This window comes from Octopus sinensis, linkage group LG7 (genome assembly GCF_006345805.1).
Source record: "Octopus sinensis linkage group LG7, ASM634580v1, whole genome shotgun sequence".
In the NCBI taxonomy this organism is placed as follows: domain Eukaryota; kingdom Metazoa; phylum Mollusca; class Cephalopoda; order Octopoda; family Octopodidae; genus Octopus; species Octopus sinensis.
The window spans coordinates 29439892-29453728 of NC_043003.1; the positions used below are offsets into that span (position 1 = coordinate 29439892).

Genomic DNA, 13837 nt, shown 5'->3' on the forward strand with positions numbered 1-13837 from the left:
CATGGTGTTAATATCTGGGTAAAAGTGTGTGTAGGGTGTGTGCAGGTGTAAGTGTGTTTGTTGTGGATTCGTGTTAGAGGGATGTGTTTAGAAGTGGTCTGTATTTATTAATAAGGTGGGATTCCATGGTTATTCGCTGGGTATGAGTGGCATTGTCTTTAAATTTGTAGAGGGGAAAGATTCTAAAATTGGGATGAAGTTGTGCGGCACAGGTATCAATATGTGCACTAAGTGCTATTTTTCTGTATTCCTGTATTTTTATTTGGGATCTGTGGACAGTCATGCGTTGGCGGAGGCTATTTTTAGTTTGGCCTATGTAGTGTCCATTACAGCCCGAGCAAGTTAAGACATATACTAGGTTTTCTGATGCGCATGTGAAGTTGTGTTTTACTGTGAAACGTTGTCCTTGTTTAAAAAGGAATTCCGGACCTTCTATTAGGTTGATGCATATACCACAGTTGGGTCTATTGCATTTGTTTACTGTGGGTTTAGTTGTTGTGGTTGGCAGTACTTTGGCATTTGTTAGGATGGTTTTCAATGATTTGGGTTGCCTTTTGCTCTTTATGATTTTGTGTGTTAGGAGGATTTGGTTCATTCTATGGTCCTTTTTTAATACAGGAATGTTCTGGAGGATGGTGTCAAAAGCTTCATTGTTGAGGAGGTTGTGTGTAGAGATGTATGGTAGAGTATGGGGTTTCGATGTAGCAGGTTTAGGGCGTCTAAGTTCCTGTGTGCTGAGTTTTAGGGCGCGTTGGATCCCATTGTCAATTAGTGACGTGGGGTAATCCCTGCTTGTTAATGTGTCCTTAAGTTCTTGTAGACGTAAGAGACAGGTGTTTTTATTGGAGACTATAGTGCAAATTCTCTTGGCTAAGTTGTAGGGAATGTTAATTTTAGCTTGTCTAGGGTGGCATGAATTGAAAGGGAGGTATTGCTTGGAGTCTGTGGGCTTGTAGTATATGTCTGTTTCTATTTTTTTGTTGTGAATTTTAATGAGGATGTCGAGGAAGGGAATTTGTTGAGGGCTGTATTCCATTGTGAAAATAATGTTTGTGTTGAGCCCATTTATAAGGGTGTGAAATTCTTTAAGCTTCTCGACGGTTTCGGGCCAAAGGATGAAGCAGTCATCAAGATATCTCTTCCAGTTCTTCTCTATGTGTGTGTGGAGAGTGGTGCCAAATTGGTTAAGAACGTTATTATAGAGGGTGATTTCCAGGTATCCCATGACTAGGTTGGCGTAAGTGGGAGCTGTTTTCGTTCCCATTGCTGTCCCTGATTTCTGTCTGTAGAATTTGTTGTTGAAGGAGAAGAAATTATTCTCTAAGATGAATTTGAGTCCTTATAAAATAAATTCCTTTTTGATGCGGTGTGGGAGTTCGTTGGAGTAATTATCCAGCCAGAATTGGATAGCTTCTATTCCTAGGTTGTGGCGGATGTTGGAGTAAAGATTAACTACATCGAATGTTACTAGCAGGGTTTGTTCAGCAAGAAGTGTGTTGGGGAGGTGGTTGAGCATATCTAGATCGTCCCTTATGTAGCTTTTAATGTGTTTGAGGAAGGGCTTGAGAAGGGTATCAATGAAGTTGCTAAGGCGGTGGGTTTCGCAAGCGGGACCTGCTATTATAGGTCTCAATTTGAGGTCATTTGGTGAGGGGACATTGATTACAGAGTTTGTGGCTTCCTTGCATGCCTTACTTATTAATTCGCTTTTATGAATTTTTGGAATACCGTAGAAGAGGCTGGCTTTACTAGTGAAATTTGTGATGAAGTTGAATTCTTTGTTAGTGAGTTCTTCTTTGTGGGGGTTGATCAGGGTTTTTAAGTTTCTCATAATTTTCTGTTGATTGTAGTGTTCAGCCTTTTCGTAATATGTTCCATTTTCCAAGGTGGAGAGTGCTAAGTTGATATAGTATTCTGTCTCCATTAAGACTACTGCACTTCCTTTATTGGCCTCTTTAATGGTGATAGATCTTTCATTTTTTAATTTGTTTAATTCTTCCCACTCTTTCTTGTTGAGGTTTGGTTTGGGTTTTGGTTTGTGTAAGTGTTGGTAGGGGAAGTTTGTAATGTGCTCACAGAATTCGTCTAGGATTTTATTTCTACCTTTTGGTGGGGTGTAGTTGCTTTTATTTCTAGCTAGTGACTCATCCTCATTGTGCTGGTCGAATAGTTCCTCACTAAGTCGCAATTTTCTACAAAATTCTGTAATGTCTTCCTTCATTTCGTAGTAGTTTGGACGTGGGGGGGTTGGTGTGAATTTAAGACCTTTGGAGAGTAAGTTGAGAAGGTTGGGGTTGGGTTCTGTATTGGTTAAATTGATGACTTTAATTAGTTTCTGTTTCTCTTCCCTGTCCTGTGTTATTTTGTTTGCCTGTATCTGTGTGCTGTGTCTAAAAAATGGTTGGGGTAGAGGGGTTGTCTGTTGGTGTTAAGAGGTCCTGTGTGTTTGTTATATTCCTTGTTGTGAAATATGGTTCGGGTTCGTGGTTGTGGATAGAATGGGGTGTTCCTGTATTGCGGGTGTTGGTGTGTATAAACACACACACACACACACACACACACACATATATATATATATATATTATATATATATATATATATATATATATATATATATATATATATATATATATAATATATATATGCATGTATGTATGTATATATATATATATGTGTGTGTGTGTGTGTGTGTTTATATATGGCTCACTATGAAGGTTATTTCAGGTTTGTTTATAAAAATATTATTTATGTAGTTTATGTATATATATATAATATATATATATATAATATATATATATATATATATATATATAATATATATATATATATATAGTACAAAGTAAGATAGGGGTTATGGGTGTAACCCAATATGGGATATCATTTATCCAATATACTGTTGGTAAAGTACCCAAATTCTTAATACATAAATGTCTTTAATTGCAATGCAATTAAGTCATTTATTGTATTAAACGGGTGAAAGTAAAGAAATATTTTTACCATAAATTTATAATACAAATAAGAAAATGGAGAAACAAATTTGGTTTGTTCATCAACTTACAGATATTATAATATTGGATTATTTATTCATTTTACAAATGAGAACATCAAAAGGCATACAAAAATATTATATAAATCAATAGATAAGATAATAATACAAATAAGATTTTAAAAGTCATAGTATAAATTAATGAAATCCTAAAAATTACTTCTTACAGCTGTTTCAGCCTATGGTGAAAAGTAAATCTAATTTTCATTGCCTATAGATGTCAACAAACTAAGGTTGTAGGCATTTAAAAAAATATAATACTTATAAGTATGATACACATCTATTTTTTTTTTTTTGATTTACAGAAAATCAGTGAAGATCGCTGCAGAGAGCAATGTACAGATGAAAAAGGAAATCATTGAGACTAAACAGAACATCAGGGATAATGAAGAGATGAAAACTGTGTTTGAAGTGAAGATAGATAACTATAGGTCTAGTCTTCAGATCCTCAACATGGAGGTTTGAAAATTATATCAATATTTCTGACTCCTAGGCAGTGAGCTGGCAGAATTGTTTGCATGCCAGACAAAATGCTTTATGGCATTTCGTCTCTCTCTCTCTCTCTCTCTCTCTCTCTCTCTCTCTCTCTCTCTCTCTCTCTCTCTCTCTCTCTCTCTCTCTCTCCCTCTCCCCCCTCTCTCTCCCATGCCAGAATCTGAAGATCCATGGATTTTCATGGGAAAGATTCAGCAGTAAGTTTTCTGTTGCCTCTTGCTGGTTTATTTATAATGTATTCTGTCAGTCTCCTACTCCCTTTAGCTAACCTTTTAGGTATTTAACCTTTAGACATGGGGACTGGTTTATGTGGCATTAGAACATGCCCATGCACTGGTTTGCTTGTGTGACAGATGTTTTAGGACCAGTTATCCCGTGAGTTCTGTATGCATTAGTCACCGGCCCATCTTCTAATGTCTGACCCACAATTGGAGCCTTTGACATATACTATCACCTTAAACCAAAGCAAACTCCATACTCTCCCAAAATCCTGAAATCCTGAACTGGAGCCTCACCACCAAATGCAAATTAATCCTTTTAATACCAACCACCTTGAGATCATCCTGGATTTATCATACAAATTTCATGTTTTAAAGTGATTTAAATGAGTATTTAGTGGGTAAACTTCTGTTTATGGAGCTATAGCAAAGAACAAACCAAATTTCAATTAGGGAGCAAATATTTAAGAAAAAGTGGAAGTAGATTGGTAGCACAATTAGAAAAGACACACCAAAATGTAATGAAAAGTGCTTTACAGTGGAATCCGGATGGATATAGAAAGAAAGGTAGGCCTAAGAACTTGTGGCGTAGATCAACACAAAAGGAACTAGAGAAAGGGAGACATTCATGGCAGAGTATAAGTACAGAAGCGAAAAATTATGCGACATGGAATTCAATTATAAGTGGCCTATACTCCGCGTTGGAGGGTTAAAGGCAGAAAAAAAAACTTCTGTTCTAATAGATAGTGCCCTATGTTGTAGCCCGCTACGTCTTGTAATCTCTTATATGTGTCATCTCTATGCTATTGTCCAGAACCCTATATATTGTATTAAGGATGGATAGAAAACTAAATACATTCCATCAAATGTGCCTCAGAAAGATCCTGGGGTTTGTTTGATGTGATTGTGTCACAAATGAGATTCTGAGAAGAGTAAGGTCATGACTAATGTAAGAGATTGCAGCAGAGTGCTGATTCCACCCGGCTGGCCACATTCTCTTGCTAGCTGGTCAACAGCACTCAGAAACATCCATGACTTGTGTGCCACCTGAAAACATGCATAAAAGGGGCTGGTCAAAGTTCACTTGGTGATTGACGTTTCAAGATGGCCTGAAGACAGTCAAGGTCATGTGAAATAGATGTGCAAGAATAGTAGCTGATTGATTCCACTGAAGAAAACTTGCAGCTCAATGCACTGAGAAGCACAGAAGGACCTACAACACACACTGCCTCATACTACTCCACACTGCCACTAAACACTGTCAACAAACTACACTACTATACACCAGATTACTACACCTCACACACTAGAATTCTTCCCTTTATATATATATATTCACAAAGTAGAGTAATCATCCAACACCACTCCAGACTAGACTTTTACACAAAACTCCAAACTAGTACACACCACCAGTACTACCGTCACTGCCATCTCCACAAGTATCATTATCATCATCATCGTCATCATCTCCCCCCCACCACCACCACAACAACAACAACAAAACCATGTATGACTACTGTTGACACAATTGCCATTATCATTTTCATAATCGTCACTCTGCTACTGTCACCATCACCACTATTATCATCATCATCATCCCAACCACCAACCACCAACCACCACCACCACCACCACCACAACTGTCACTAACTACTACTGCTACTTCTAATATCTATCTATCTATCTATCTATCTATCTATCTATCTATCTATCTATCTATCTATCTATCTATCTATCTATCTATCTATCTATCTATCTATCTATCTATCTATCTATCTATCTATCTATCTATCTATCTATCTATCTATCTATCTATCTATCTAACAATCTATCTATTTTTATATCTAACTATCTATCTCTCTATCTCTCTATCTATCTATCTATCTATCTATCTATTTATCTATCTATCTATCTATCTATCTATCTATCTATCTATCTATCTATCTATCTATCTATCTATTTATCTATCTAACTATCTATCTATTCTCAACAGTACAAGGAGCTAACCCAGAGATTGAATTCACAAGTGAAGACAAATAATCAACTTAAGAAAGAAAACGCTAAATTACAGAAAACTCTACAAATAAGGGTTAGTATTTTTTTTTTGATTTTTAGTCATGTTTTATGTTCTAATCAGGAGAGGGAAGATTTGTACCCTTGACCCTTTACAGGATTTTTCATAATATAGAGTAAAGTAACAAGCCAGAAACCTGGTTCAAATGCTTGCAACAGAGAGGACCTAGCTAAAAGTACCAAAGTAGCTCATGGTGAAATTTGTGCTCAGAATGCAAAGAAGTGGGACAAATACTGCTGTCATATATGATGTTCTTAGGATAATGACTCCCTTCAGTCACAAATGACCTTGGGATTGTACCAAGAAAATTCCCCTCCAAGGCACAAGTTTGAGTAAAGTTGTTTGTGGAAGACTAGCACTTACCTGTGCATACCAGTCTCCCCTTGCCACACTACTGATGTTGTCCATGCAAAAGCAAAAACTGATACAGCTTGGCACCAGTGATGTTGCAACTCATTTCTGTGCATGAGTGAACTGCAGCATCATGATATAAAGTGTCTTGCTCAAGAACACAACATACATCCCAGTCCAGGAACCAAACTCACACCTTCATGATTGTAAGCCAAACACTCTAACCATTAAGTTATGCGCCTTCAAATGTCTGATGTTCTTAGAATTTCACTAAACCACCATCTCAGATTGCCTTGCCCATTCCCATCCTCATCACTGAGAGTCAGGGATTATGGTTGTATGCAACATCTGCTGTCTCTATCAATTCCTGCTTCTGGCCAATGTGCATTCAGCCAGAAGTCTTTCAGTATATTCTTTGATTTTGACTAGGCAGCATCTTCTCCATCTTTCCTTGTTGCATTTCTCAATGACTGTTCTTCCTAGAATGTGGATGCTAAAGTTCTGGGCCCTGGTGACATGACAGAAATACTGCCGCTTTTTCTACTTGACTGTAGCCAAAATTCTTTTTCTGTTCGCATTTCCCCCAAGTACTAACTCATTTGTTGAATGGTCAGTTCAGCTGATCCTCAGTACTCTTTGCTTGTGCATTGTTTCAAATACTTTGAATTTGACAGTTACTTGCTCCCAGAGTCTAGTTTTTACACCTATACATTGCAACAAGCCAAACTAGTGTCTTCAGAAGCTTTAATTTAATGTTATTACTTAGAGCTCTGTATGATGAAAAACAAAGTTGGCCTCAGCATGATTTGAATCTAGAGAGCCCCAATGACCTTCAAAATACTGTAGCCGTTTAAGTGGTGAGCTAGTAGAATAGTTAACATAGGCAAAATGCTTAGCAGAATTTCATCCGTCTTTATGTTCTTAGTTCAAATTTCTCCGAGGTCAATTTTGCCTTTCACCCTTTTGGGGCTGATAAAATGAGTGTCAGTTGAGCACTGAGGTTTATATAATCATCTTATTCCCTACCCTGAAGTTGTTGACCATATGCCAAAATTAGAAACCAATATACTGTAACCTTGACATAGTTGTTCTGAAATACTTCTCACAACACTGTGGAGTAAGCCATTTCTCTGTGAGACTGTCATGAATCTTTCTTCTTGCAGTCATTGAACCCATCAGATCTAGTCAACCCATCCAACTCATACAAAGGACATGGGTGTTTAAACAATGATGATGATGATGATTGATGATGATGATATATCTATATCTATCTATCTATCTATCTATCTATCTATCTATCTATCTATCTATCTGTCTATATATACACACACACACGCACGCACGCACGCACATACACATGCTACTCCTCTAAATGAAAACGTTACCTGTCATTGTGGTTTTGTGGCACGGAGCAAAGCAAGCCTGGCCATCTACACAGAAAAACACATAATAAATGCTCTACAAGGACTCAAGCAAATTGAATCCTCAACTTGTTCTATTTGCCAAAAGGTTTGCAAGGCAATAGCAGGCCTCAAGAGACACATGCATGTCCATAGAGCATGATTTACTGAACTCTCATTTGTCTTTAACAATGAGAGAATCCATCATATATATGTATATACATATATGTATAAGTATTTGTATATATATATACATATATATATATAAAGTAACAAACTAGGGAAAGGAATTCCTTAAAGGGTAGTGTAAAATATCCAATTCAGTAGTATGTCAGTTGGATACCACAAAAATATGGGTATAATGCAAATTACAAACAATAAATTATCTCTAGAGATTCAATTGACAATCCAATCATTTATATTATAATGTTGCATAATATACTATGAATATAACATAAAAAGTCATTAAAAAACCAAAAGAGCCACCAATTTGTTTCGACTTATATACATTATTTGATTTATAAACAATTCAATCCACATATATAAGTTTCATCAGAGCTTTGGTTTAAAGACAGATAAACTTCTGTGTGAAAGGACGGCTGGGATTTTGGTTTGTTAATGATTTTTTATGTTATCTTATATTATATTATATTATAATATAAATAAATTATTGGATTGTCAATTGAATCTCTCTATTTAATTTACCATATACATATATATGTATGTTTGGAGGCGCAATGGTCCAGTGGTTAGGGCAGCAGACTCGCGGTCGGAGGATCGCGGTTTCGATTCCCAGACCAGGCATTGTGAGTGTTTATTGAGCGAAAACACCTAAAAGCTCCATGAGGCTCTGGCAGGGGGTGGTGATCCCTGCTGTACTCTTTCACCACTCTTTCTTCTGTTGGCCAGCTTGTTTAGCCAGCGGGGTGGCGTCATTCGAAGGCTAAAACAATGCAAACGCATTGTGACTAGCGATGTGTAGCAACATCTGATGGTCTGGTCGGTCACGTGATCACGTGATATATATATATGTGTGTGTGTGTGTGTGTGTGTAGATATACGTATATGCGTACACACACACACACATATAAAATTACTGTTGTCTACTAGAGGATGGTAGGGGTTCACTCCTCTTGCTAGCAATATATAGGGTGCAGCACTACACTGATAACCAGCTGGTGGAAGATCTGCCTGGGGTTAAACTGGTAGTAACATGGAACAGCCATTTTCATGTATTGATTGATTCTACTTGTTAATATAGTTACAACTCTGATCTTTTCTTGAGATTTTACGACTAGCTATTTTGCTTATTGCAAATCAGAGAGCGATGGCTGCTTTGTTTACAACATATTGTTGGCTGGAGTGGACCCTGGCTATTGCTATGGCAGCCAGGTGCTCACAACTGAGGATGAGCCAACCAGCTTGAAACTGAGTCAGTCTCATGATCCCGTTGTCTACTAGAAGATAGTAGGGGGTTCGCTCCCCCTGCTAGCAGCACTGCACTGATAACCTACTGGCGGAAGATCTGCATGGGGTTAAACTAGTAGTAGCATGGAACAGCCACTTTGATGTGGCAATTAACTTTACTTATAAAATTACTCCTCTATGTCTATGATTCATTTGCTTTTAATCTGTGTGTGTTTGTTTGTGTGTGTGTGTGTGTGTGTAGATATACGTATATGCGTACACACACACACACATATAAAATTACTGTTGTCTACTAGAGGATGGTAGGGGTTCACTCCTCTTGCTAGCAATATATAGGGTGCAGCACTACACTGATAACCAGCTGGTGGAAGATCTGCCTGGGGTTAAACTGGTAGTAACATGGAACAGCCATTTTCATGTATTGATTGATTCTACTTGTTAATATAGTTACAACTCTGATCTTTTCTTGAGATTTTACGACTAGCTATTTTGCTTATTGCAAATCAGAGAGCGATGGCTGCTTTGTTTACAACATATTGTTGGCTGGAGTGGACCCTGGCTATTGCTATGGCAGCCAGGTGCTCACAACTGAGGATGAGCCAACCAGCTTGAAACTGAGTCAGTCTCATGATCCCGTTGTCTACTAGAAGATAGTAGGGGGTTCGCTCCCCCTGCTAGCAGCACTGCACTGATAACCTACTGGCGGAAGATCTGCATGGGGTTAAACTAGTAGTAGCATGGAACAGCCACTTTGATGTGGCAATTAACTTTACTTATAAAATTACTCCTCTATGTCTATGATTCATTTGCTTTTAATCTGTGTGTGTTTGTTGTGTGTGTGTGTGTGTGTGTGTGTGTGTGTATAGCTTTCATTTACTCACTCTAAAACTAGTATGTGCACTCATCCTGTACCTCTTGTGTTAACTCTATCTCTACAATATAAAATATGACTTGAGAAATCAGTCAACCAACCAACCAACCAACCAACAAATATTTACATCAGCTATTATTATATATATAAAGATAGTCTCAGTAGTGACTCTTTCAGAATTTGATCTCTTCCAGTGAAGTGTGACATGCACTTTAGTTAGTGTTATTTGATTCGTTAAACCTAATTGCTTAAATCATTACAGCACACAGCTTTGAGAGATAATGTCCACAAATTAGAAACCGAACAAAAACAACTTGAGAAACAATTAAGGCGAATGGAAACAACTAATATTGAGATGGTTAGCGAAACAAGAGCATTGGATGAGGAAATTGAATCTTTGTAAGTCTTGTGTGGCAATTTCTTGCTATTTTTGTTCATTCTGGTGGTGGTGGTAGTGGTAGTGGTTGTGGAAGTGTGGAGGACTTGTGGTGTTGATGTGGACAGTGGTGGTAGTGGTTGTGGTGGTGCTTTAAGTGGGATGGAGCTGTTGTTGTTGTTGTTGGTGGTGGTGGTGATGTTGTTATTGTTAGTAGTTTGGTAGTTATCGGTGGTAGTAGAGCTGTTGGCAATGGTAGTGAAGGGGTTGTTGTTGGTGGTGTTGTTGTTTGGGGGAAAGTGTTGCTCTTGTCAATGCTGGTGGTGGTTGTGGTGGTGGTGGTGGTGGCGGCGGCGGCGGTGGTGGTATTTAACCTCCAAGCCAGCATTAATCAAGCGGAACTACAATCTAGGATATCCCTTCTGTTACCACCACAATTTACATGCAGTCATATTGCATATAAAATTACATTATCTAATAAAACCAACATGTCCTTCCCTTTTAAACATACTTGGGTGTAAGCAGAAAGATATATATTTTCCAGTGCATAAGTACTGATAGAACAGCATATATAGGATAAAATCCTTACAGAGCAGAAAATTCCTATATCTTTCTACTTGTACTACAATACATTTCAGCGCTTCAAAAACAAACTTATGTTTGTTTACATATGACATAATACTTGGGTGTGATTTAACGGAACTTTGGCTGCTATTTATTGCAAGTCAAGTAACCACAAAGAAGCTTCTTCATTGTCTTGTTATTGTTTACCTCAAAACCAGCCTTAATCAAGAAGAGCTATGGTCAAACATATTCCTGACATGGCCATCAAATTTACTTTCATATTGTAGTGTTGGGACTTTATTTCTTAATCCATTTGCCCTTTTTTTTTGTTTTTGAAGATGGTCATGTGTTATTCTTCAAAGGATTTTGTAACTGGTCATCACTACTTGGCTCAAGACTAGGATTTGTAGTTGCTGTTGTTGTAGATGTTATAGTCAGGGGTAGTGATGCTGTCAATAGTTTCATCAATTGTTTAAGTGATTCCATAACACAGAGAAAGGAAATTAGCTGAGTTGGTAAGACACTGAACAAGACTCCTTGCACTATTTATTCTGGATTTTTGCCTACTAAGTTCAAAACCTATCTTAGGTAACCTTGCCTTTCATCCTTCGGAGGCTGATAAATAAAACACCAGTCAAGAGCAGTGAATTATTAGACTGTCAGTCCAAATGTCTTGTGTTATTTACCCTAATTCTTTGTGTTCTGAATTCAGATCCTACCATGGCCTACTTTGGTTGTAGACTTAACCCAATCACTTGATTAAATACCACCATTTGGTCCTTGGTCACTGCTACTGGAGTCCACTCTGTTGCAACATCCTGACTTTTAACATTTAAACTGGCCATATCTGGCTCAAATATTCTTGTTCTATGTTAGCCAGATCTAGTTTCTTACACTAACCCTACAATGTCATTCTAAATATATACAATAACATCATCAAAGTCTTAAGGTTATGAGATAATGCATAATTAATTCAAACCATTGTGAACAAATATGCATTATATTTGACAAAGTAACCTGAATGCTAAAGGGTTAAGGCTGGGAGTTTAAGAGCTGCAGCTCAGGGCCCTCTACTGAAGGCCTCCATAGGTTAAGCTTTTAGCATTCAGCAGATTACTCTGTCAAATGTAATGCTTGTTTATTCCCACTGTTTTGAATTAATCATGCATTATCTTGTAGCTTTGAGATTTCAATGATGTGATGACAAGTGACTGAGACCCTGGCAGTATGCTGTACTTGAGAAGATTCAACAAGTCAAGTGAAACTGTAGTCATAGCTGTTACCAGTGTCATGTAAGTGGCACCTGTGAAATTGTTGTCATGACCATTACTGGTGTCATGTAAATGGGACCCATGCCAGTGGCATGTAAAAAGCACCCATTACACTCTTGGTGTGGTTGGCATTAGGAAGGGCATCCAGCGAAATCAGACTGGAACCTGGTGCAGCTCTCAGGCTTACCATTTCTAGTCAAACCGTCTAACTTGTGCCAGCATGGAAAGTGGCCGTTAAATAATGATTCTGATGATGATTACGATTGTTTGTTTTTAGAATGACATTGAAGGGTAGGTGTGAAAGGCAAATCTGACCACTTTGAACAGAAAACAGGTAGAATATTTGGGCTAGATCCGGTTAGTTTGAATATAAAACAGTTTGAATATAAAACCATATCTGGGCCAGATATGGCTGGTTTAAATGCTAATGGTTTAAGTGAAACGTTATTAAAAATATCATTGTAGGTCTCATAGTACATGACACCTAGAGGCCTATAAAATCATATTCCTGCTACCACTACTACTACTGCTGCTGCTATTGTTACTACTACTGCTGCTGCTGTTGCTACAACTACTACCATCAGAAGTACCACCACCAACACGACAATTTTGTATTTTCTATCTGTTGTTGTTTTAGTCCCAGCCATGGAACTAAATAATAAAACCATCGACAACATTTAGGTATTTTTCTATTTTAATTTGTTACAGTCAAACACATAAAAGCGTGACTGACAGATCAGTGTCTCGAATTTCTTACGAGATTTTAAAGATGCAGAACGAATTACTGATGGCCAAAGATGAAGTGAAAAGGTTCCAGGATTTAAACGCCCATGTTAGATCATCGATCTGTCTGCAAGAGAAGTATAATCTTGAAAAAGAGAGAAATTTAGAGGTTTGGTCATCTTATCTGTGTTTTTTTTTTTTTTGATCTTATTTGATATTCTACTTGTGTGAAGAATGTTTGTAGGGTGGGGTGATCAATGTAAAATGTCAGTGGAAACGAATAATGTTAAAAATGAAGGATGGGTATTGAATAGTGTTATTCCAGATAATGAGAAATATAACCAGTGTCACTGAAAAAGATAAGGATAAAATATATAGTTGTACCCTCATCTGATTATAATAGGAGAATACTGCAGTTAGGCAAATAATGGAAGAATCACAGAAATATTAGGGGTGCATGGGGAAGACTTGATGAGGAAATTAGGCTGAATGAGGTGGGATGTGTATATACACGTTTCCAGAACCTCAGATTGACTAAGATTGGTCGGTTTTTTCAAGCATACTAACAGCTGTCATCATCTTTTGACATCTCCATGAGATTCAAAGCTTTCACTACTTTGTTGAATGTCTTCCTGAGACTCTCTCTTCCACAAGCTCCATCTACATTAAGTGGCCAGTACTTCTTTATACTGCTGACCTAATCCTATACATCACAAGATCGTACCAGCACAGTCTTCTCTCTTGCACACTCCATCTGATCCTTCTTATAACCAATTTTTTTCCTCAACACGTTGTAATTTGTTGTTCATGCACCTTTAATTTGAGGGAGATTTAACTGCTACTTCTTACAAGTAGATTGACCAAAAGAGGCTCATTCATTAATTCATCATATAAGGCGTTTGGTTTAAAGATAAACCCTTACTGTTTGGTGAGAATGGGTGACATTCACCAGGTGTTGTAGATACATTTTTAGCTTGGCTTGCTGCAGTACTGCTTTTATTAAACATTTACCTGATTACC

At 37.6% G+C, this 13837-nt stretch overlaps 1 protein-coding gene across 1 annotated transcript in view; it reads left to right on the forward strand.

Moving 5' to 3' along the window:
* The window catches only part of LOC115214361 (restin homolog), an 88381-nt gene that overhangs the window by 39653 nt on the left and 34891 nt on the right, over nt 1–13837 (forward strand). The window contains exons 9-12 of the mRNA XM_029783555.2: nt 3352–3505; nt 5753–5848; nt 10146–10282; nt 12803–12986. Coding sequence (XP_029639415.1) covers nt 3352–3505; nt 5753–5848; nt 10146–10282; nt 12803–12986 — 571 coding nt within the window. The remainder of the gene's footprint in view (nt 1–3351; nt 3506–5752; nt 5849–10145; nt 10283–12802; nt 12987–13837) is intronic.